Consider the following 23,516-nt stretch of genomic DNA (forward strand, 5'->3'; position numbering starts at 1 on the left):
GGGGAGGGAGGAGAGGGAGAGGGGGAGGGGGAGGGAGGAGAGGGAGACTGGAAGGCAGAGGAGAGAAGAGCAGGATCATTGTTTGCTATTCCTGTCAGCACAAACCAGTGCAGGCCTTTCATCCTGACAGTAGCTCTTGGCTCTGGGCTCCCAGAACAAGTCACTTAGCGGCAGCATGCACAGGCCAGCTCCAGCTGTACGTAGCGCTTTTGCAGAGATCTGAAGTCCTGTTCCTTAAACCAACCCTCCGAGCCCCTGAGGCACCAACACTGGCAGGGTGGTGCCCCTCCTCCGAGCTTCTAGCTTCCGACAGCTCCAATCTCTTTCCTGTGTTGTCCCAGCCCTGCGGTTTGTTTATACCTCCTGCTCGGCCTCGTTCCCTGGTGGCCTTTTTCAGTCCTCCAAAAAGTGTTGAAACAATTCTCTATGGTAAATTCTGTTAAAAGGCCTAGTGCTGTTTCTGTCTTTATGGAGCCCTGATGAGCACATGACTAAAATAGTCACTTACCTGTCATTGAGGTGAGTGAAGGTATTTACCTTCTGAGGAGAATTTCTCAAATAACCTATCTGACACCGATCTGGGAGGCGGTATATCCCTTCTCTGGGCTTCTCCTACTGCAGAACCTCCCTGATACACAGCCATAGAAACTGTGGCTCCCTTGGGGTACTTGGAGAGGGTTCCAGGGGGCTGGTGTATAATATAGAATTTGGGCTGGTCTTTGTCCTGGTTCCTGGGAGGTAACCTCTAAATCCTTGGAATTTCCCAAATAACAGGAATGTCTTTGTTATTCATGGCAGGTCCCAGGAACCACACCTGAGTTTCTGCCAGCAAGATGACCCAGGGTAGCGGCTGGTCCCACCAGAAAGAACAACCATGTCATTAGAAGGGTTGGGGCTCTGAGCCACATGATATCAGCCTGACCTGCAGGGAAAGGAAGGGGACTGGAGACGGAGTACAATCATGTGGCCAGTGATTCAATCAGTTATGCCTACGGAATGAAACCTCAATAAAAACTGGATACCAAAGATCAAATGAGTTTTCCTGGTTGGTAATTATGTATCGATGTGCTGGGAAGGAGATACATCCTGAGGACAGGAAGCTTTGCATTTGGGACCCTCTGAGACCTCTCCTCTGCATGTCTTCATTTGACTGGTCCTGATTTCTATTCTTTAGAGTGACACAGTAATTGTAAGTACAGTTGACCCTTGAACAACATGGGTGTGAGCTGCACAGTCCACCTATATGTGGGTTTTTTCAATAAATGTGGTACAATTTTGTAAGTGTATTTTTTTTTATTTTCTTAGCAACATTTTTTTTAATCTCTAGCTTACTTCACTGTAAGAACACAGTATATAATACGCCTAAGACACGATGTGTTAATCCACTGTTTATGTTACCAGTAAAGCTTCCGGTCAACAGCAGGCTATTAGTAGTTATTGGGGAGTTAGAAGTTATACACGGGGGGTGCTTGGGTGGCTCAGTCATTAAGCGACTGCCTTCGGCTCAGGTCATGATCCCAGGGTCCTGGGATCGAGCCCCACATCGGGCTCCCTGCTTCTCCCTCTCCCACTCCCCCTGCTTGTGTTCCCTCTCTCGCTGTGTCTCTCTCTGTCAAATAAATAAATAAAAAATTAAAAAAAAAAAGTTATACACGGATTTTGAATGGTGCAGGGGGTCGGTGCCCCTAACTCTCGTGTTGCTCACGGGGCAACTGTATAGTGCTTTCTTGAGTTCTGTGAGTCATGCTACTTGATGGGGTTTTGGAATATAGTGAGGTTCAGTTGGGGTGGGGTCCAGAGCCGACTACCAAGAAAGAATTCTTGAGATGTCTTTGGTGCAAAATGGTGGTTTATGAAAGCGCAGCGACAGGACCGTGGGCAGAAAGAGCCGCTGCCCTGGGGTTGTGAGGGGTGGCTGATTATATACTATGGGGTTGGGGGAGGTAAGGAAAAAGGGAGGTTTCCGAAGAACTTTCATATGCTAAAGAGGACCTGCAAGATACCTGAGGCCTTGCCGTCGTCAAGTTAATGTTGTTTACCCGTCTAGTAAGGCATTAACATTAAGATAGCCTGGAACTTTCTGGAGGAACATTACATTCTGCCCACTTTAAGTATCTGTCGATGGGCTGCAGGTTATAAAGACATTTAATTGTATTTACATTCCCTTCTGGAAGCTATTGCTAAGGCTTTTGTAAGTAAACTGAGGGAGACTGTCTTGCAGGATTGTGATCTCTATAAGTTAACTATTTGTTTTTCCTTTAGGACAGCCAGGAGTGCCTGAGGAATGTCATATATCCCATGGGGGGGGTAGTTGTGGGGTGTCAGCTTCTGCTTTGTCCTCAGCTTGCCTTCTGTTCCCTCATCACTAGGGAGCTCTTGAACCTGAGGGAGTGGGGAGAAGCCCTGACCTTGGAGCTATTCAGGCAGAAGGGCACATGGCCTGGGGCCACTGAACTTGGGGCCCCGCGTCCGTGTCTGTGTCTGTGTCCGTGTCCGCAGTGAGGGTAATCCTCCCGGGGACTGTGCTGTAACTTGCGTTGTCATGCTAACCCTGGGGGAGGGGGTCTGTGCCAGAATTACACTGCAGGGACTTTCTCATTTTTACACAGCTAACGACTATGAGGACTTGCGCTAATTATACTGAATCCACATGCTCAACACATTCTCTAAATGGTTCATCTAATTTTCCACACCCCAAATCATGAGGCTCATCTAAGTGGTTTTAAACATATAATATTGATATACAATGATTTGAATCTCTTACACTGGCAGTTGATTCAATTAAGCAGTGATTGCCAAGAGCAAAACCCACCACGGCTGTAATGTGCTAAGTGCAAAATGTCAATGCCATGGTTATGCAGCGGTTTCTAGCTCGGCTCACAGTCACATTTCCTCTGAAGATCCACCAACCTTCCCCCATTTTAGAACGTATCCTTCTTTTCACGTCTTGCCTGCCCAAAATGCCTTGTGAAGAAGAGCTTGGTGGGCTTCTGGGGAGAGCCACATGGGCTCCTATGTGTGTGGACAGTGGTAAAAGTAAGCAGAGAATAAGCCCACCTGTGTAGTAGACTTGCGAGATCTCCTTCATCTGCCTGCTCGTTCTGGTGGTTAAGATTTCAATCAGTGCATGTTCACTTGTTCCAGTGCCCTGAAAAAGAAAAGGAAATCTATTTTTAGAATACTTGAAAAGCTTAACGTCATGCATTTCAGGCTTAATACAGATGAAAAGAAGTTGTCGTAAATCAGCATAAGGTTGTATATTGCTCTAAAGCGGTTTTCTCGTTTTTTTCATGTTTTAGTACGAAAATAACCCAAATCATCTAAACTGACATTAAAATGTTCAAGAAAATTTCCCACTCCACTGTAAAAATCAACTGAATAACTGTAGGGAGAAATAGTGTAAAGGGAAAAGCCCGTGTCATTCAAGGTCAGAAGTGAGCATTCGAATATGCCATTATGTTTAGAAAGGGCTCTGCAGTTCTTTCGAATGAGTTTATCCTTCTGCTAATGCACTAGGTCAGCAGGTATCATCTTCATACAGGGAGATTTTTAAAGCCTTAATGATGTATGTCATGGGCCTAGTTGATTTGGGGACTAGTTATCCTGAGCCTTGGTTTATACTGAGGTCACTGAATCATGCTGTGACTCCAAGAAAAGCCTTTTACACTAGAACTTGATCAAATAAGGTCAATGCAGCTTATGAACTGAGGCTGAATTCCGTCCCTCTGTGGCAGAGGTTCCTAGCTGCCCTCAACATCTCTTCTTTTTAATTAGCTAATTAATTAACTTAAAAACAGACTAGTTTTTAGATTAGTGTTAGGTTCACAGCAAAATTGAACAGACCTCATCTCTTTTACCTTCCTTGCCTTAGTAATATTGAAAGCTCAATTTTTAACTTAGCACATAGCTACTCAAATAGATGTATTACTCAGCTTCCCTTAGAACTAGGTTTATTCATATAACAAATTATGATCCATAGACTATATGTAAAGTACCCTGTGCAGTTTCTGAGAGTCCTTAAGGAGAGGAAATGAACACTTCTTTGTCTCTTACTGTATTTTTGGCTGACTGAGATAAAGATACAATGCCTGGATCTTGAGTTCCCATCTTTAGCCAACAAATGGAATCTACAGGCGAAAGATGGTAAAACCTCAAGATTGAAGGAACCAGAGTCTCTGATAATGGTTGTGCCAGGACACCCAGCTCTGGGCTGCCTACCGTGGATTTCTTTTGCATAAGAGAGAAATTTTTCTAATCCTTGTTGGTGAATCTAATCCTTATCATGCCACCTGTTAAACTGTCCCCTATGTGGCAGCCACAGAAATGCACTGCTCAGATTTTATTTTAAGAGAATCTGCTGCAAATAATGTCTTTGGGTGATAGCCTCTGATCACCAGAGCTCTGGATCTGCCACACAGTTGACAAAGAGGTCACGCTCCCTCCAAGCTGCTCTCAGCAAGTGACTGAACATTGAAGGGGTACTGGAGCTGGACCATTTCTGCCCAGTGTAGGACTTCTCCAAAGGGCAATCTTTGCTCAGGAGCTCCCCACTGGCCTGCCACAGCTTTCTCAGAGCTACACTGTAGATGGAAGCTCTTCCTATCTGAGCCTACTTCCTTCCCTCTCTCCTTCCATGTGTGACAGACCTGAATTGCCATCTGAAGCTCCACCCAACCTCCCCTGCTCTGTCTCCTCTTTATCCTTCATAAGATTTCCCCTAGGAAATCTCTTGTGTGCTTCACTCCATCTTGCCATCTTCTTCTTGGGTGCCCATACCTCTTCCATGGAAGAGAAAGTCTCTCCCAACTCTGATAAGGAGGTAGAATACAGCTTATGCCTCGGACCTAGACTCCTTCCTTCCCCTCCTTCCTGTCAACACATGTGTTGACTACCTACTTCATTTCAGGTTTTCCTCTTGGAATAGAAGATACAGACCAAGACTGATGAGGTTCCCTGCTCTGATGGAGATTTGCCTTTTAATTGAATGGACAAATACACACACACAAAAAAAACAAAAAACCACCCCAAGATAATTTTAGATGGTAATAGGTGTAATTAAGAAAATAAAACTGGGGCGCCTGGGTGGCTCAGTTGGTTAAGCGACTGCCTTCGGCTCAGGTCATGATCCTGGAGTCCCTGGATCGAGTCCCGCATCGGGCTCCCTGCTCGGCAGGGAGTCTGCTTCTCCCTCTGACCCTCCTCCCTCTCATGCTCTCTGTATCTCATTCTCTCTGTCTCAAATAAATAAATAAAATCTTAAAAAAAAAAAAAAAAAAAAAACAAAAAAAAAAGAAAAGAAAACTGAGTGAACTGGTAGAAAATATATGGAGGGAAAACATTCCAGATGGAAAAACATCATGTATAAAGACCTCAAGGTAGGAATAAGCTTAGAATGTTCAAGCAGCAGAGAGAAGGCCAGTGTAGCTATAACATTCGATCGGGGCGGGGGTGAGGGGGACAGGGAGGAGAGGGCGTGGTAGACAGTTTTATGGTACTTTATCAACTTGGCCAGGCTACAGTCCTCAGTTACTCAATCAAACACAAATCTAGGTGTTGCTGTGAAGGTATTTTGTAGACATAACTAAAGTCCATTAGTGAGTGTCTTTAAGCAAGGGAGATTATCTCAGATATTTTCGGTGGGCCCAGTTTAGTCAGTTGAAAGGCCTTAAGAGCAGAGCTGAGGCTTCTTTGAAGAAGAAATACCACCTGTGGGCAGCAGCTCCAGCTTTGCTGAGAGTTCCAGCCTCCCCTTCCTAACAGTCTGCCCTACAGATTTTGGATTTGCCTAGTCAGATCCATAATTATGTAACCAATCCCTTGCAATAAATCTCACTATATATATATATATCTCCCACCTACTGCTTCTGCTTCTCTGGGAAACCCTGACTGATACAGATAGAATTTTTAAAAAGTCACAGAGACGGACAGGATCCAGACTGTGATGGGTGATAAAGGTCATGGTAAGAAGCGTGGATTTTAAGTATTCAAGGCCACTGGAGATTTACGCAGGTGAATAGTATAATTCTAAAAATAACTTTATAAACATAATTTTGGCTACTCTGTGGTGAATGGATTCCAGGTGGGAGAAAATAGAGGCAAGGGACCAAGTAGGAAGGTATTGATATGGTCTAGTCAAGAGATGGTGGTGGTTGAACTGGAATGGTAGCAATGGATTTTGAGAGAGACGCACACATTTCTGACAGACAGACTTGCAGACAGATTTGGGAATAGAGCAAATGGACTTGCAGACGGATTCTGGGAGCTCTGAAGAGTGAGGGAAAGCAAGGGATCAAAGATAATCCTAGGTTTCTGACCTAAGCAATGGGGTTGATGATGGTGCCATCTACTCTCAATGACAACAAAGTGGAGAATTTGACTCTTTGGGTCAAAAACCAAGGAAATGAAATTAGGATATGACGCTATTCTTTCAGCCCAGGAACATTGGGCTCAAGGTTCCACAACCATTCCCCATCAGGACAGTCCTACCACTTGGATAGCACAGCATCAAAATGACACCCAAGGGCGCCTGGGTGGCTCAGTTGGTTAGGCGACTGCCTTCGGCTCGGGTCATGATCCTGGAGTCCCTGGATCGAGTCCCGCATCGGGCTCCCTGCTCGGCGGGGAGTCTGCTTCTCCCTCTGACTCTCCGCCCTCTCATGTGCTCTCTCTCTCATTCTCTCTCTCTCAAATAAATAAATAAAATCTTTAAAAAAAAAAAAATGACACCCAAATCTGTCCTATTTACACCCATCTCGCAAGTGTGTGCTGGAAGTAAGTCATTATTCTTGATGACACAGTTAAATCTCAAGCCCAAATTGGGCTCATACCTTCATTGATTTCTTCAGCTGCTTTGCATCAAACACAGCCGGAGGAGTCACAAGGGCCACCATGAGTTGCTTCAAGTGGCCAGAGAGATCGCCCTTCAAGTCATCTTTCAGTTCCTAAAATAAAAAATCCCAAAGAGGAAAGCATGAAATACTTTTCCTTTCTCTTTCTATAAAGTCACATCCTGAAAGATAAACAAAGGTATCAATTCAGACAAAAATATGCCAATTCACAGGGAATAAACAGAAACGGTGAACTGTTTCTAAGGATAGCACTCTGCATTTTGTGACTGCTTCCAAGATGTTCTGTTTTATAGGTTTTCTGAACGAAAGCCAATGGAGGGGGTTACATAAGTGCCACAGATAGGAACTGTGTGCTAAAATGCATTTCCTAGGCCCCAGATGCCCCCAATATTTGGGTTGGGGGAAGAAGAAGAGGAAGGGGAGCCCTTTAATTCACCCCCAGCATCACCAGTAGGTGCTTCTCAGTGACTGCCAAAGAGCGCTGGAGAGAAAAGCGAAGGAGAGGACAGGGGCCGGTCACCTGCCTCTGCTAGGAGTGCGGAACCGCGAGACATCAAAGCAGTTTTCTGGCAACAACAGCAGGTAAAACCCTACATGTAACGGGCCCGTATTACCTGTTATTGTCCTTTGGGACCATTTTCACACATTACATAAGTACAGTCCATCTCCTCTGCTTGAAGGCAGGTCGTGTGGTTTTTATTTCTAATATTTAAAGGAGTGTTAGTGAATTATTCTTTTTCTTTTTTTTTTTTTTTAAAGATTTTGTTTATTTTTTGACAGAGAGAGAAACAGTGAGAGAGGGAACACGAGCAGGGGGAGTGGGAGAGGGAGAAGCAGGCTTCCCGCTGAGCAGGGAGCCCGATGTGGGGCTCCATCCCAGGACCCTGAGATCATGACCTGAGCCGAAGGCAGACGCTTAACCGACTGAGCCACCCAGGCGCCCCGAATTATTATTTTTCTTCCTCTTGATTATTTTCAGCTCTGAGACGGAGGCTGGCAGCCTCCCAGACCACTCTGACAATGTGGACACATACCAACATCTACCAGGCCACAAGGGGGCCCAGTGGGGCGGCAAACAAAACAAATGGGATGGAGCCAAGTGTCACTAGTTCTGCCTTAATCGCCACAGGGTGTTTCCTCTCTAAATGCTAGCTCTACTACCGTCTGTCCTCAACCCAGGACTTTCCAACTGAATCTCACTTCACATGTTCTCAATCCATCCCACTGTGAGAAACGGTGTCCCCCTTCACTTTGTCCTTCCTCCATAGTCCGGAAATCCTGAAAGGCCAATGGATCATTCATGTTCCCTATTCATGAGCGTTTTGCCTTGTCAAGAAGCTCGGCAATTAATTAATTTGACAGGTGTTTCCTGGGCACCTGCTCTGTGCTAGGCATTTAAAGGTGAGTTAGACACAGTCTTCATTCCTCAGGGATTATGCCCTAACAGGAAAACCAGAAATATTCCAAGATAAAATATCAATATAAGGGGCACCTGGGTGGCTCAGTTGGTTAAGTGACTGCCTTCGGCTCAGGTCATGATCCTGGAGTCCCTGGATCGAGTCCTGCATCGGGCTCCCTGCTCAGCAGGGAGTCTGCTTCTCCCTCTGACCCTCCCCCCTCTCATGTGCTCTCTCTCTCTCATTCTCTCTCTCTCAAATAAATAAATAAAATCTTTAAAAAAAATGTCAATATAATACGTTAAGTATCTGATAAAGTGTGATGGTTAAATATTAAGAAGGGTGTCTTAATGGGGTCTGGGGGCTTGGAGGACACTGTCAGGAGGTGATGCCTGAGCTGCCTTTGGATGGTCTCTACACCCTCTCAATTCTCACCTGGTCTCAACAGCCTGACTGCTGCTACCACTCTTTCCCCTCCACAGTTTGTGAGCCACAGAAGTTAAAACAGTCTTTTGCAAATATAAAGTAGCTTCTAGTATTCCCTTGCTTACAGACTTCCAATGATTCTCTATTGTTCTTAGAATAAAACCTAAACTCTGTACCAAGACCCCAAGGCCCAGCATATTCTAACCCCCTCTCCAACCTCATCTCTTCCATCTGCTCCCCTTATTCTCCATACTCCTGCCATATTAGAAGTCTTCTGTTTCTTAAATAGTCCCAGCTTGTTTTTGCTTCAGGGCTTTTGCGTGTGCTGTGACTTCTGTCTGAAATGCTCTTCCCCAGATCAAGTAAGGCAGAATCCTTAGTACTGTTTAGTTTTAGTTGAGAGTAAGGTGACCCCCCTCACTGATATGTCTTTACCACCCTATTTCAAGGAGCCATTCAGCAGCTACTCTCTGCCGTATCATCCCATTTTAATTCTTTCATAACACTTACTAATATCTAAATATTTTATTTATTTCTTATCTTCCTAATAAAATGGTAGCTCCATGATAAAAAGAAGGATCTGCTTTTTAGACCAGTGAATCCCCAATGTCTAGGATATCTCCTGACATGGAGTGATACCCCATTCCTGACACAGAGTAGTTTATTATTGAACAAATACACCATGTGGAAAAAAACCACAAAATGTTCTTGTATAGTTCCTGTATAGTTTCTGCTACTTAGTAAGTTTTCATGTGCTGAATGAATTAAATCTACAGTTACAAAGATATTTTAGAGTTGGAAGAGAAATTAAAGATGATCTGAGACAGGATCTATCAGTTAATTGGTCAGATAATTCTTTGTTGTGTGGGCCATCTTCTGCATTGCAAGATCTTGAGCAGCATCCCTGACCTCCACCCACCAGATTCCAGAAACATCCGTCTCTCTCCCTCCAGGTGTGAAAATCAAAATGTCTCAAGACATTGCCAGATACCCGAATCATTCCTCATTTAAAGCCACCGGTCTCTCTTTAAAACAATCCTCCTTATCCAACAGGTGAAAAAATGAAGGCCCAGAAAGATCAAATAACATGAGCAAGGCCGTTCAGCCTGTTAAGGGCAAACCAGGACTCACACGCCAGGCTGCTGACTGGATGGATACACAGGGTACTTTCTGTTACACTCGGCCCAAAACAAAAGATCTTTGGTGTAATCATGGCAGAGCATCCCTGATCCATAGTGATTAGCTCTTTACTGGCTGTTACGTTAATCAAATTGTACCTTTCCATATGCTGCTTGATATTCCTGAGCAATCAGCTGACGTTGTGCGTTCGTCCTTTCAGTCAGAATGCTGATGAGCGTTTTCTCGTCGGTTCCTAAATGAAATGAAAATAATTTTACTCACCATCAACCCAAAGATGCTTAATATCTGTTGTGAACAAAAGAAAAAACAATGGTTTGAAACAAATGCAGACAGGAAGGCATTTTGGTTTTTAATTTCCAGGTTCTTACCAGGTTGGAATCTCTATTTCTTTGCCAGGCTTTTGGAAAAGAAAATTAACTTTGGAGAGTTTGGGCCGGGGGGAGAGGGAATAATCATTGTCCATATATTCCTCTCTGTATATCAGACAGAGGGAGTAGTGCAAGGAATATGCTTTTTTTTTTTTTTTTTAAGATTTTAATTATTTATTTGACAGAGAGAGACAGTGAGAGAGGGAACACAAGCAGGGGGAGTGGGAGAGGGAGAAGCAGGCTTCCCGCTCAGCAGAGAGCCCGATGTGGGGCTCGATCCCAGGACCCCGGGACCATGACCTGAGCAGAAGGCAGACGCTTAATGACTGAGCCACCCAGGCGCCCCAGGAATATGCTTCTTCTGAGCTGGGTTTTTTTCACCCTTATGAGATTCAGTTACTGTCTTACCACCTTTTATCTCTCTATCGCCATAGTTGATATCAAATTATTTTTTTCTCTAGAAAAAAGGAACTGACGTGTATTGAGAACCTGCCATATTCTAGGCCCCTTTTAGTCATTGTCATAGTTAATATTCACAGAAACTGTGGGCACTGGGTGATGATTAAGCTGTTCCAAAGATGAAAACACTAATATTTAGAGAGGTTATCTCATGTGCCAAAGTCATGCAGCTTTTAAGTGGTGTAGCAAGAATGTGAACCCAAATCTCTGACTCTAAAACATTTATTTCCCTCTCTGATCCGTACCTCCTTCAGGCATCCCAGACCCATATACTTAAGCACTGTTCTAAGTAAAGGGCTGATGCTGGCCTGCTTGAGAATGCCCTCAAGGTCACAATTTTCTTGGTAATTAAAGTATGAAGCTAGCGTGGGAAGCTGTGTCTGCCTCCTTGGCAGCAGAGGACTCCCCCTGGTTGGGGAGCTATGGGTTGGCTTGTGAGCCTTGGGCCGTGTGATTAGAATGGCTCAACTTCTGTGAGTTGAGGTGACCCCCACACACCTTGGCTACACATGCCAGTGGCCATGGTACACATTCTACATCAGGGATGGGGCAAAACAAACTGAGAATTTGGTTAGCTGCTGGGCCTCCCAGTGAGGGGTACTGCTTCCCCGTAACTCCGGTCCTGCATTCTTCTAGTAAACACAGAACTAGATCAAAGCCCAGCTGTGTCGCATGAGTCCGATGAGCGATTTGAACCTCTGATGGCATCCGTGTTGGCGCACGACTAAGCACCTCCAAGTGCACATGCAGTATCTCAAACTCAGATGATCCCGGTGGAATTCATTCTCTTTCCTAACTCGTCTCTCATTCTATGTTCCCTCATCGATGACATCACTATGGATATAGTCATCAAACCAAAAGTCCTGGCAGTCATCCTATACTCCTTTCTTTTCTTCACTCCCTACACTGTAGCAATCATCTGCATCTCTTGAATTTGTCCTCTCCTCTGCCCCTGTGCACACAGCATACTATACCTAGAAACTTCAATAGCCTCCTGATTTGGCCCCCTTACAATTCACACCATGCACGATTGCCCCAGTAAATTCTTTAAAATATGCCTGATCATGTCAATCCCTTGGGTGAAATCCTAATGGCTCTCTGTAACCTTCATGATGAAGCTCAAGCCCCTTTCGCTCATACACCTGCTCAATAGGGTCTAGCTACTGTCTCAAGTCTCTGTTGTAATTTTCTACCCCTTCTCGACATCTCTATGCCCTATGCCCCGAGACTTCAGATATAACCACTCCTGACAGTTGCTTGAAGTGTGTATGCTAGAAGGTTCTTTATCTCTTAGTTTTGCACATGCTCAAGACCAGAAACTAGGGTTGCCTGGGTGGCTCAGTCGTTAAGTGTCTGCCTTCATCTCAGGTCATGATCCCAGGGTCCTGGGATCGAGCCCTGCATCGGGCTCCCTGCTCCATGGGAAGCCTGCTTCTCCCTCTCCCTCTCCCTCTGCTTGTGTTCCCTCTCCCGTTGTGTCTCTCTCTGTCAAATAAATAAATAAAGTCTAAAAAAAAAAAAAAGACCAGAAACTAAAACAAGCTGCCTTGTGGTTCAGAGACTGGATTTGACACATCTCTAATGCAAATATCATTATGACACCTGGTTCTGGACTAAGAACACATCAGTAATGGACCTCACAAGCATCTCAAAGTAGGTCTGCAACCCAACATGCAAAAATTTGTGAAGAAACATAACGTTAAGAAAAAAAGACAAGCAATAGAATGTAAGACTATTTTTTCATTCAATTTGACATTAACCTCATGGAACAATCTACTCAACATGGAGAATAGGGAAGGCATAGGGATAAATGAAGAAATACTTATCATTTAAAAACAGAAAAAAAAAAATCCAAATGACAGAAACAAGATAGTATTACACTGATACAAAAATCCGAAGAGTATATTTCATGGAACTTGACAAACTGACCCTAATATTCGGGGAGGGGGGAGGGGGTAAAGGGCCAAGAAAAGCACTTGCCTTACTAGACACTAATTATAAAATTAGAATAGTAATTATGACAATGTGATACGGAGACAGGAATAGGCAAACAGACCAATGGAGCAGAAACATAGAGAAACTTAGAAGACAATGCGGCACTACTGATGAGTGTGCGAAGGAGGTGTTCTTCAATAAATTGTGCTGGGACAATCAACCAGCCACATGGGATAAAACAAAATTAGATACCTTTAAATAACTTACACAAACGTTAATTCCAGGTAGATTGAAAATCCCAAAGTGAAAAATAAGATTGTAAAACTCTGGGGTGAAAATACAGGAGAATATCTTTATGAGCTAATTATAGAAAAGACATGTAGGAAAAATATTAGTAAACTTGATTTCCCTGAAATTTAAAATTTCTAGGCAATATAAGTTACTATAATGTTAAAAGAAAACCACAGACTAGGAGAAGATATTTTCATGGATTGTAATTTTTTTTTAAATTTGTATCCAGAATTTATAAAAAATAATCTTGCCAATCATGAAGAAGACAATCCAACTGAAAAATGGATAAAAGATAGGAAGACATAATTCATGGAAGAAGCAGATGAACAAGAAAGGAGACTCAGCCATATCAGTCATGGAGGATGGGGAGGAGAGAGGAAGCAAACATACATACAGGATGAGATTCAATTTTAGACCCACTCAATTAGGAAAACAGAATAGTGTGACCTTAGCAAGTACTGGGGAGAACATGGAGTAAGAGTAAGTCTCACAGATACCGTACTGCTGGTAGGAATGCTCATTTGCACATTCATTTTAGAGAGCAGTTTGGCAAAATTTTTTTTTTTAAAGATTTTTATTTATTTATTGAGAGAGATAATGATAGAGAAAGAGCATGAGAGGGGGGAGAGTCAGAGGGAGAAGCAGACTCCCCGCTGAGCAGGGAGCCCGATGCGGGACTCCATCCCATGACTCCAGGATCCTGACCTGAGCCGAAGGCAGTCGCTTAAACAACTGAGCCACCCAGGCGCCCTGGCAAAATTTCTAGTTAATTTGAAGATGAACATCTTCAACCTCGAAATTCCATTTGTTATATTCTAGAGAAATGGAAGCAAATGTGCATAAGACATAAGCAGGAATATTCAATGCAGCATTTTTATACTGTAATAGAAAAGAATTGTAGGCAATTGAAATGTTCCATCAATATCCCATCTTACAATATAATAATTCAATAGACTACTATGCAAGTAAAGTTAATGAACTAGAGCTAAACATATCAACATGGATAAATCTCAAAAATAAAATGTTAAGGGATAAAAAGAAGTTGCAGGAGAATGTACATATAATACTGAGTATCATTCTAATTTATACTGTTTGAGACCATGCAAACTATATGTACATACATATGTAGTTATGGAATTAAAAGTTTCATGGGAATAAACTCTACTTTAGGATGGTGTTTTGTCTCTAGGAAACATGGTGGGAAAGAGATCCAGGAAGAATCAGCAGAACGGTATCTGTAATGATTTATTATGATGATCATAATAAATCAGTGGTAGCAGTGATGGTGATGTACTGTTTCACAGTAAGTAAATATGGCAAATACTAAGATTTAATAAAATTGGGTACCCTATGCATTTTTTCCTCATTATTTCATAATTTTTATTTATTTTTTTAGGGCGGGTGGGGGAGAGGCAGAGGGAGTGGGAGAGAGAGAATCTTTTTTTTTTTTTTTAAGATTTTATTTATTTATTTGACAGAGAGAGAGAGAGAGCACAAGTAGGCAGAGAGGCAGGCAGAGGGAGAGGGAGAAGCAGGCTCTCCACTGAGCAGGGAGCCCGATGTGGGGCTCGATCCCAGGACTCTGGGATCACGACCCGGGCCGGAGGCAGCCGCTCAACTGACTGAGCCACCCAGGTGCCCCGGAGAGAGAGAATCTTAAGCAGGCTCCACGCCGGGTGTGGAGCCTGATGCAGGGCTTGATCTCACGACCCCGAGATCATGACGTGAGCCGAAATCAAGAGTTGGACACTTAACCAACTGAGCCACCCAGGTGCCCCACTATTTCACAATTTTTAAAAAAGTCCCTTACAATTTCCCCAGTCGAGGAAGCCAACTTGGGCAAATTGAACCAATGCACTTTTAAATTGTAACTTTCCTGATTTGCTTCAACGTGAAGAGAGCAATTGCAGAGCAGTACTCACCGATTCCTCTGATTGCCTTGCGAATCGCTTCAGCATCCACTGATGGGCTGAAGCCCGGATAATCGTGCATTGTCCCTCGGTGTCCAACCTGGAAGGAAATATCTGAAAGTGCCACTAGTTCAAAATGACCTCTTTGTTTGCATTACATACATTCACGCATGCACGTTGGAAGCATAACAAACCCTTAATTGGCAACACCTTCCTTTCCCTTAAGGAGTGGTTCAGGAGACTCTCGTCTCCAGACATGTGAGCAAAATGACATCTGCCACATATACAAAAAGGCCTCTCCTTTCTCCCCTTGTGTAAGAGATGAGAAATACAAATAGTTATTCTCTAGAGTAATAAATTGGGCTAATCCCAGTGACTCTGAAGATTATTTGCTTTATTATTTTATCTTATTTTAAAGATTTTACTTATTTGAGAGAGAGAGAGAGCACAAGCAGGGGGAACAGCAGAGGGAGAGGGAGAAACAGACTCCCCTCTGAGCAGGGAGCCCGATGTGGGGCTCGATCCCAGCATCCTGGGATCATGACCTGAGCCGAAGGCAGACGCTTAACGACTGAGCCACCCAGGCGCCCCAGAATATTTGCTTTAAAGTGGCCTCTGCACCAAAACAATGAGAAAGTGAGAATTTCCTGTATCCTCTTTGTTTTCAAGTGATAACTCAAAGTTCTTCACTGCAACTCACACAGAAGTAACTGGTTTGCAGACTTTAAGATGCTTTAATTAATGCTGACCACTGTCCTTGGGGAAGCCTACACCAAAGGATCCACGAATGAACACCCCATTAGGACTGCCTGTTCTCAAGCCTTGTTTAACAAATGTGTAGTTGCAGCTGATAAATTCCCTTCTGAAAGCTCCACTGACATGGATCTTCAGGAGCAACATGGAAATGAAAAATGCCATGACAGTAATTTTAAACACAAAAATTAGAAACATGTCAGTAAGCTGGGAAAGACCATCTTACAGAAAGAATAAAATCTCTTAAAACTGCTTAAGAGACTACAGAACAGCCACAAAGATGCTGAGACAAATGCAAGGGAACATATATTTATATGGCATTTCCTCACTCTGAAGAAAAACATGTCTTTACAGTAATGGTGTTTTCTTTGTAAACTGATTTTCCTATCCTGTTGCTGAATAATATAGGCTCTGTTGTCTTGGGCTAATATGGCTTCATTTAGGCTCTCCTGAAGTGTTTAATATTTTCATGACATGACATTATCTTGTCACACTAAAGTGAATAGAAAGTTAATGTTCTGGCCCAATAAAAAATGATAGGCTGCTGATTCAATAGATTAGGTTGAACAATTCACTTTAATACAACCAAACACTGTTTAATCTTAAAGCATCCAAAATAGTTTTCATTCTACAAGAGTGATTATAACAGGTTAGAAACTAGTTGTGAATGTGTCTGATCTAAAGGCACCTATCGGAAATCAGTCACTTCCACATGATCTTTGGAGAATCCTCTTTCTCTGAGGCTTAATAAATATTTTATGGGTTCCCAGAGTCAACTGGCCTCATTTCAGTTCTACCCTTCTAGGAACTTTTATGTTGATCTTATCTGTCCACCTTATGTGTCTGGCATTTTAGAAGAACCACCCCAATATTGGAGCATTTGAGTGCTTCATGGCCAGCACTGTGTGAGACACTTCAGATGCATTAATAGAACCTGCATAACATCCCTGAGGAGTAAGAGTGACCCACTGCACATAGAAGACACCAAGGTTTAAGAGGATTGGAGCATTTGCTCTCAAGCCCACAGAAACTAGGTCAGCAGTAGCATCTGAATTTGAACACAGTCATGACCATTCCAGCCCATTCCTAGTCTTTCTTGAAATGTAGGGTCTTGCACCCAGGGTAATTCTTTCAAATGCATATGCCCAGGTCCTGCATTGGACATATTGAACCTATTCTTCAGAAGTAAGGTAGACTCTACATGCTGAAGAAGTTCCCTGGTGATTTTGTGCCACACAGGTATTTACATGGTTGCTTCTGAATCCAAGAACACAGAATTGCAGTCAGATTCCAATGGCTCATGAAAAGGGTTTTTTTTCTAGCCATGACCTTTTCACTGCCCTCTACTACCTACACATCAAAATATGCTGAAATTCCAATGCGCACAATTAGAGAAGGTTGAAATTCCCAGTCCGTTATGTGAATTAAGTGTGGAGGAACTCCTTGTTTAATTAAAAGAAAGAAAGCACCCCCCCCCCCGACGCCAGCTTGAAAAATGGCATGGAAATTCTGAAACGGAATCTTGGTGAAAATTTTTAGACTGTTTCAGTTATTTAAATAAGCAGTATAATTCAGTTGATAGACTCGGTTGCCCAGAACATTCAACAATATTTACATGACCTATGAGAAAAATCTTAAAGTAAAAGAAATTAATAGAATCTTTTAAACCAGCACATGCCAGGCAGTGAACAAAGTGCTTTACAGACAACTTATTTCAGTCCTACAATGACCTTAACAAAGTAGATTTTATTATTTCCATTAAAAAATGGAAGAAACTCGATTTCAGAGAAATTATTTGCTTACCATAACTCTGCTACTAAGGACAGCCCAAGGATGTGAACCCACCCATTGTGTCTAAAATGCCCTGTGCTCTCTACCACATCACAATGCTTCACAGGATTCCATGCTAGTGGTTCTCGAAGAGAAGATACTGGATCAGCCATAGCAGCATCACCTGGGAACTTGTTAGAGATGCAAATTCTCAGGTCCCACCCCAGTCTTACTGAGTCAACAGCTCTGGGGCTAAGACTCAGGATCTGTGTTTTAACAAGCCCTCCAGATGATTCTAATGCATCCTCAAGTTTGAGAACCACTCTCTATTTCATTCTCAGCTGCCCAGAAAACCAAAGCAAAATGAGTAAACAAGTCACAGATTCTTTTATGGGAGGTGGAAGAAGAATTTGACGATGAGCTCATTGTTTCAGGAATGTTGGCATTTTTACAGACAGACAAAACTATTTGCATGGCCTGCTTCGTTGCAGGCTTCCTTCCTTAACATTTAAACTACTAATCAGTGCTCGACTTCATCTGTTTGCACTAACCCTAACTCCCTAACAAAGTGTCATGCTAGTGTGGGACACAAATACTTAGCAAAGTTTTTATTTTTCCAAAAAAATCACGTTTGATCAGATTTCCACCAGCATCCCTTTTTTTTTTTTAAAGATTTTATTTATTTATTTGAGAGAGAGATAGCGAGAGCAGGAACACAAGCAGGGGGAGTGGGAGAGGGAGAAGCAGGCTTCCTGCCGAGCAGAGAGCCCGATGCGGGACTCGATCCCAGGACCCTGGGATCATGACCTGAGCCGAAGGCAGATGCTTAACGACTGAGCCACCCAGGCACCCTCCACCAGCATCCCTTAAACACTTTATGTTGCTTTCCTTTTTTTCCAAACTTGACCTTCAGATGCCCCCAAAGGGACAATGATCCTGGAAGCAGTTGGAAAATAAATTAAAGCGAGCAATCTCTAAATAAAGGGAGTGGGGAAACGAACAGGAGCTCTTGACATTAATCATTGTTGCTGCTTGTGACGCAGGGATGGCTCAGTCGGTTGAGCGTCCGACTCTTGGTTTCGGCTCAGGTCACGATCTCAGGGTCATGACAGCAAGCCCTGCATCGGGCTCCCTGCTCAGTGTGGAGTCTGCTTGGGATTCTTTCCCACTTCCTCTCCCTCTGCCTCTACTCCTCCCCCTGCTCTAAGTAAGTAAGTAAGTAAGTAAGTAAGTAAGTAAGTAAATAAATAAATAAATAAATAAATAAAATCTTTAAAAAATTGTTGCTACTTACTGTGTGCCAAGTCTTGTGCTAAGCACGCTTCCTGCATTAGCTCATTCAATCCTCACAAAAGACTTGTAAGGCAGATGTAAAACCTCCTATTTACAGATAATGATAAAACTGATGCTTAAGTAACCTGCCCAAGTTCACACAGCCAGCAAGTGGTCAGTCTCATCAGCCTCTGCTTCTGATTACTAAGCTAGGCTGCATCTCATTTGAACCATCTTCATGTCAATAGTTTTCTCTGATCTTTTTTTTTCTTAAAGATTTTATTTATTTGAGAGAGAGAGAGACAGAAATAGTGGCAGAGAGCATGAGGGGGGGGGGAAGGGAGAAGCAGACTCCCCGCTGAGCAGGGAGCCCTGCATGGGGCTCGCTCCCAGGACCCCGGGATCATGACCCAAGCCGCAGGCAGACGCTAACCGACTGAGCCCCCCAGGCGCCCCTTTCTCTGATCTTCTAAAACTCTCCTTTGGAGATCATCAGAGCACCTGATGCCTTGAAGTCATTGGTGTGGCCAAGTGGGGGCCTGGTAAGCTGTCTGCTGCCACCTCCCCTCCCCTCCCCTCTCCCCTTCCCCCTGCCGAGAGGCCGGTCTGTCCTTGACCATGAGAGCTGGTTGCACCCATTTTTTTCATGCAAAGCGTACTGGGTTTGCAAGAAGTTAAGCATTCATATTCAGAAGAATGAATGAAAGAGAAAAACACAAGGCGCCAATCCTGTTGACAGGAAGCATATTTAAAGCCCAATGCTTCAGAGCAAGAATAGCTGCTGCTACAGGTACTATCTCAAGGGTGAGGTGAAGCCAAATCACTCATCGCTTCATAAAGTCCTGCAGAGGCCACAGCCAAAAACTAAGCTTTTAAATCAAAGCCTCATAGAAACTTCCAGGACTCAGGAACTCTTGAAGAGCTGAGGAGAAATGATCACTCTCTGGTCAACGTCCAAACAGTCTGCTGGGTCTTGAGGGTTTACGATAGAAGGAAAAATGGAGTAGACTAAAAAAATAAATAAAAATAAAGAAATAAAGCAATCATAACTTGGAAGATGTGAGACTTCTCATTCCGTTTTTCTAGTAAAATGTGCTTTTCCAAACCAAAGAAAGCTTACTGTAAAAGGCCCTGAGGTGGCATAGGGTCAGAGGAGGCAAGTGTTAGGGGTTGAATTGTGTCCCTCCAAAAAGATATGTGGCAGGCCAAGCCCACAATGCTGCACACTGTGACCTTCTTTGGATATACGTTTATTGAAATGTCCTTAGTTAAGCTGAGGTCATACTGGATGGAGTGGGCCCCGAATCCAACATGACAGGTGTCCTCAGGAGACAACCAGCTGAAGACAGAGACACACAGGAGGGGATGTGACCATGAAGGCAGAGATCGGGGCCGTGCAGCTGCGAGCCAGGGAACCCCAAAGATTGCCAGCAAACCACCAGAAGCTGGAAGAGGTGAGGAAGGACTCCCTTACAGGTTTCAGAGGAAGCATGGCCCTCCCACACCTGGCTTTCAGACCTCCAGCCTCCAGAACTGTCAGAGAATACATTTCTCTTGTTTTAAAACACCCAGTTTGTGGAACTCTGTTAAGGCAGCCCCAGAAAACAGCAGGTAAGGTGCTAGAGACAAGGACTGCTAACCACTCTGACCCTCCAGGGCAAACACGAGGGGCCTCAGATTCTCCCATAGGCTGGCAGGGCCCAGTGCAAACAGAAGGCGCCCCATCGCCACGGCCCGCAGGCTTCCCACCCAGGGGCAGCAAAGGGAAGCAGGGGTGCGGAAAGCAGAGACTGGTAGCCTCCAGTGCCTGATGGCAGTGAGGAAGTGAGTGACTTCATGGCTTCCTTTAAAGTGCTTCTGAGGGGCTCCTGGGTGGCTCAGTTGGTTAAGCGTCTGCCTTTGGCTCAGGTCATGATCCCAGAGTCCTGGGATCGAGTCCCACATCGGACTCCCAGCTCAGCGGGGAGCCTGCTTCTCCCTCTGACCCTCTCCCCTCTCATGCTGTTTCTCTCTCGCTTGCTCTCTAATAAATAAATAAATAAATAAAAATCTTTAAAAAAAATAAAGTGCTTCCGAGGGGTCCAGAGGCAATGTATGCGTTTCTTCTTGTCTTGTTCGAATGAGAAAGGATCCATCCAAGAAAGGCCTTCCGTTCTTTTTAAAATATGATTTCATCAGGGAGCCTCAGAGCAAGAGCACTGGGATGTGGTAACAGAGGGTGTTGGGCCGGAGTAGGTGCTAAGTGTGATTCAGCAATTAGGGGAGGTAGGGACACACAAGCTATTTGCATTGGGTCTTCCATGAAACGCAGATTATAATCAGAAGAAACCCTGGCCTCTCAGAAGCCTGTGTCATGGTCAACCCAGCCAGACTTCTGCCTTCTTTTGGCTCCGGGGCCCCATCCCTGGGGTTTCTATTTGCCACCCCAGCTTGTATTTATTCTCCTTTGTCAGCTCGTCCCCTTTGCCTGACTTCTACAGAATAGGTACTTCTAAATGGAAAATCTCTTTACTTTCCCTCTAATCATGCAAACAACTCTCACTTTTGTCAATCCAGCCCAGACTTCTATTCTGAACACTGGTCTTGTATATTCAATGTCTACTTGATGTATCCAAGTGTAGCACATTATCTATTATTTCCTCCCCTATGTAACAATGCCATGATATTTACTTGTGCTTTACCCATATGTGCTCATTTAATCCTCAAAACCCACCCTACAAGGTCGGTACTATTCTGACCCCCACTTTAGGGGGAGAAGACACAGAGAGGTAAGATGTTTGTCCAAGGTTCCATGGCTCATCTGTGGCACAGCCAGGAACCGAACCCAGGCAATCCGACTGCTTTCTGAGCTCGTCCCCAATTTGACCTTCTTCCTCTAAATGGCACCAACCTCCACAAACTGGGAGTCTCGTTTGAGGCGTCTCTCTTTCCCTACACATTCAATCCATCAGCAATCTCCCCATCTTCTTTGCTCCTGCTGTTGTCCAAGTCACCATCACCATTCTCCTGGACACAGACATCTGCAGCAGTCTCCTTTCCTACCATTGTCAGCCTCCAATCACCTCCCACGCAGCAGCCAAGGGGTCTACGGCATTGGTCTGCACAGCCCTGGCCCTGCATGGCTTGGCCCAGCCTCCCTCTTTGCCCTCACCTGCAGCTACTCTCCCCTTTGTCCAGCACACTTCAGTTCTCTGACAGCCCAGCTGATGTATGTTGAATTCTTCCTCATCATAATGCCTTTGTTCATGCTGTTCCCTCTATCTGGAATGTTCTTCTACCTTCACTCCTCTGCTTAAAGGCCATCTTCTCTGACAGGCCAGCCCTGGCCACTGGACCTGAGCGGGTCCTCTCCTGTTGGTCTTCGTCTCAGCAACCCTTCCCCACTTAGGGCCCTCAGCACTCGGTATTATCTCTCACTGTTTATATCTGTGTCTCCCCACCTCCTCCAACATAAAATTCCAAGGGGCAGAGACCTTTTGTTTTACTACGGTATATCCAGCTCCAGCCCAGTACTCAGTCTTCAGATAGGGCCTTAATAAACAACTGTGAATGAGTTTGCTGGAAGAAAATGGAAGGAAGATGGTGTGGAATTTCTCCAAGGCCTACATAAGACAATTGGCTGCTTGATGAAATTACTCCCTTCAAACATCAATAGTCCAGAAATCAAAGTGACCATTGTATCCTGGGAGATGTGGACGAGGTTAGAAATATTTCGGTGGCCACTTTCAGCACCACAGGCTATTCCAGGTCTTTCAAAGCTGGTTCCAGAAGCCAGGGTGGAAGACTGGTGAACCAGGGATGTTTCCAGTGATTCCATTATGTCTTTCTTCCTGTCTCTCCAAGCACTCAGGGGTTCTCTGGCAGAGGCAGCAAACCTATCTGGATTGGGTCTGAAACACCAGTCCTCCAGAAAGTCTTTATCAACACAAACTTCTTTCTCAGAAGAATTTTCATTATCTGTTTGAAGCAGATTATAAACAATTTCTATTTATCTTCTTCTGAGTTATTTAGCACCAGTATCTGAGGATTACATTCTTCCTCCACAATCCAAGTCAGGTTTAGCTTAGCTAAGAGTTCTTGACCAAACTCTCTTCTTGGCCAAGAGCCACAAAGAGTTGAAAACTAGGGTGGCTATACTGGCCACATCCTCAGTGAGATGAAGTGCATTTCTAACTTCATCTTCTAGGGGAGACACCTCTGTCAAAGGGACCTGCTCTCTCACTGTGGAAGATAAAGGGAACCTGGCTCACTGACCTGGGGAATCTGGCATCATCCACATCTTCTGAAATGGGTACTTGGCTAGAAAACGGAGCTGGTTTGGCAGGATGTTGGCACTGCAGTGGTGACACACACTCTCCTCCCACGTCACCTCTATGGGAATGGAAATCCACCCAGGAGGGACCGAGACCAGGGACGTTTGCTGTTTGTAATATTACAGAAAGAACATTTCTTGCATCTGTGGCCACGGTCACTAATGCCCACATGACATGATGGCAATATGCATTATTTTATGAGTTTTGTGTAAGTGTGTGTTTGGGAAGTGACAATCCTCACAGTAAGTTGCTAAGAATTCTTCCTAATGTAAAGTAAACCTACATAATGGGAACTCCTTGTAGAGTTGATACAAAGGCTACTGGGATTATTAAGATTCTTTGTAGCCCTTGGAGGATCCCGAAAAAAGACGTGTGATACCTCCCTGATTCTCCTTGTCTCCCTCCTATCACCCCATGGGAGTTTTCTTATTGCTCTTCAAATACACCTTGCCTCAGGCTACGCCTGCTGTTCTCTCTGCCTGGATGCTCTTCCCCAAGATATTCTCCCAGCTCACTCCCTCACTCCATGTTGACTTCTGCTCACATATCTGAGCAGAAAATAACACTCCCCGTCACTGTCATTATCTAGCTCTGCTTTTCTCCAGAGTACTTTAAACTGACGTTATATATTATA

At 44.1% G+C, this 23,516-nt stretch overlaps 1 protein-coding gene across 1 annotated transcript in view; it reads right to left on the reverse strand.

Annotated features, from left to right (window-relative positions):
* Positions 1–23,516, reverse strand: part of ANXA3 (annexin A3) — a 52,949-nt gene that overhangs the window by 18,844 nt on the left and 10,589 nt on the right. Inside the window, exons 3-6 of the mRNA XM_035004709.1 lie at positions 14,787–14,874; positions 9,949–10,043; positions 6,828–6,941; positions 3,058–3,148 (exon numbers count right to left, since the gene is read on the reverse strand). Of these exons, the coding sequence (XP_034860600.1) occupies positions 3,058–3,148; positions 6,828–6,941; positions 9,949–10,043; positions 14,787–14,874 (388 nt within the window). The remainder of the gene's footprint in view (positions 1–3,057; positions 3,149–6,827; positions 6,942–9,948; positions 10,044–14,786; positions 14,875–23,516) is intronic.

Source organism: Mirounga leonina, unplaced genomic scaffold (assembly GCF_011800145.1).
Source record: "Mirounga leonina isolate KUSES-001 unplaced genomic scaffold, KU_Mleo_1.0 Mir_129, whole genome shotgun sequence".
Taxonomy (NCBI): Eukaryota; Metazoa; Chordata; class Mammalia; order Carnivora; family Phocidae; genus Mirounga; species Mirounga leonina.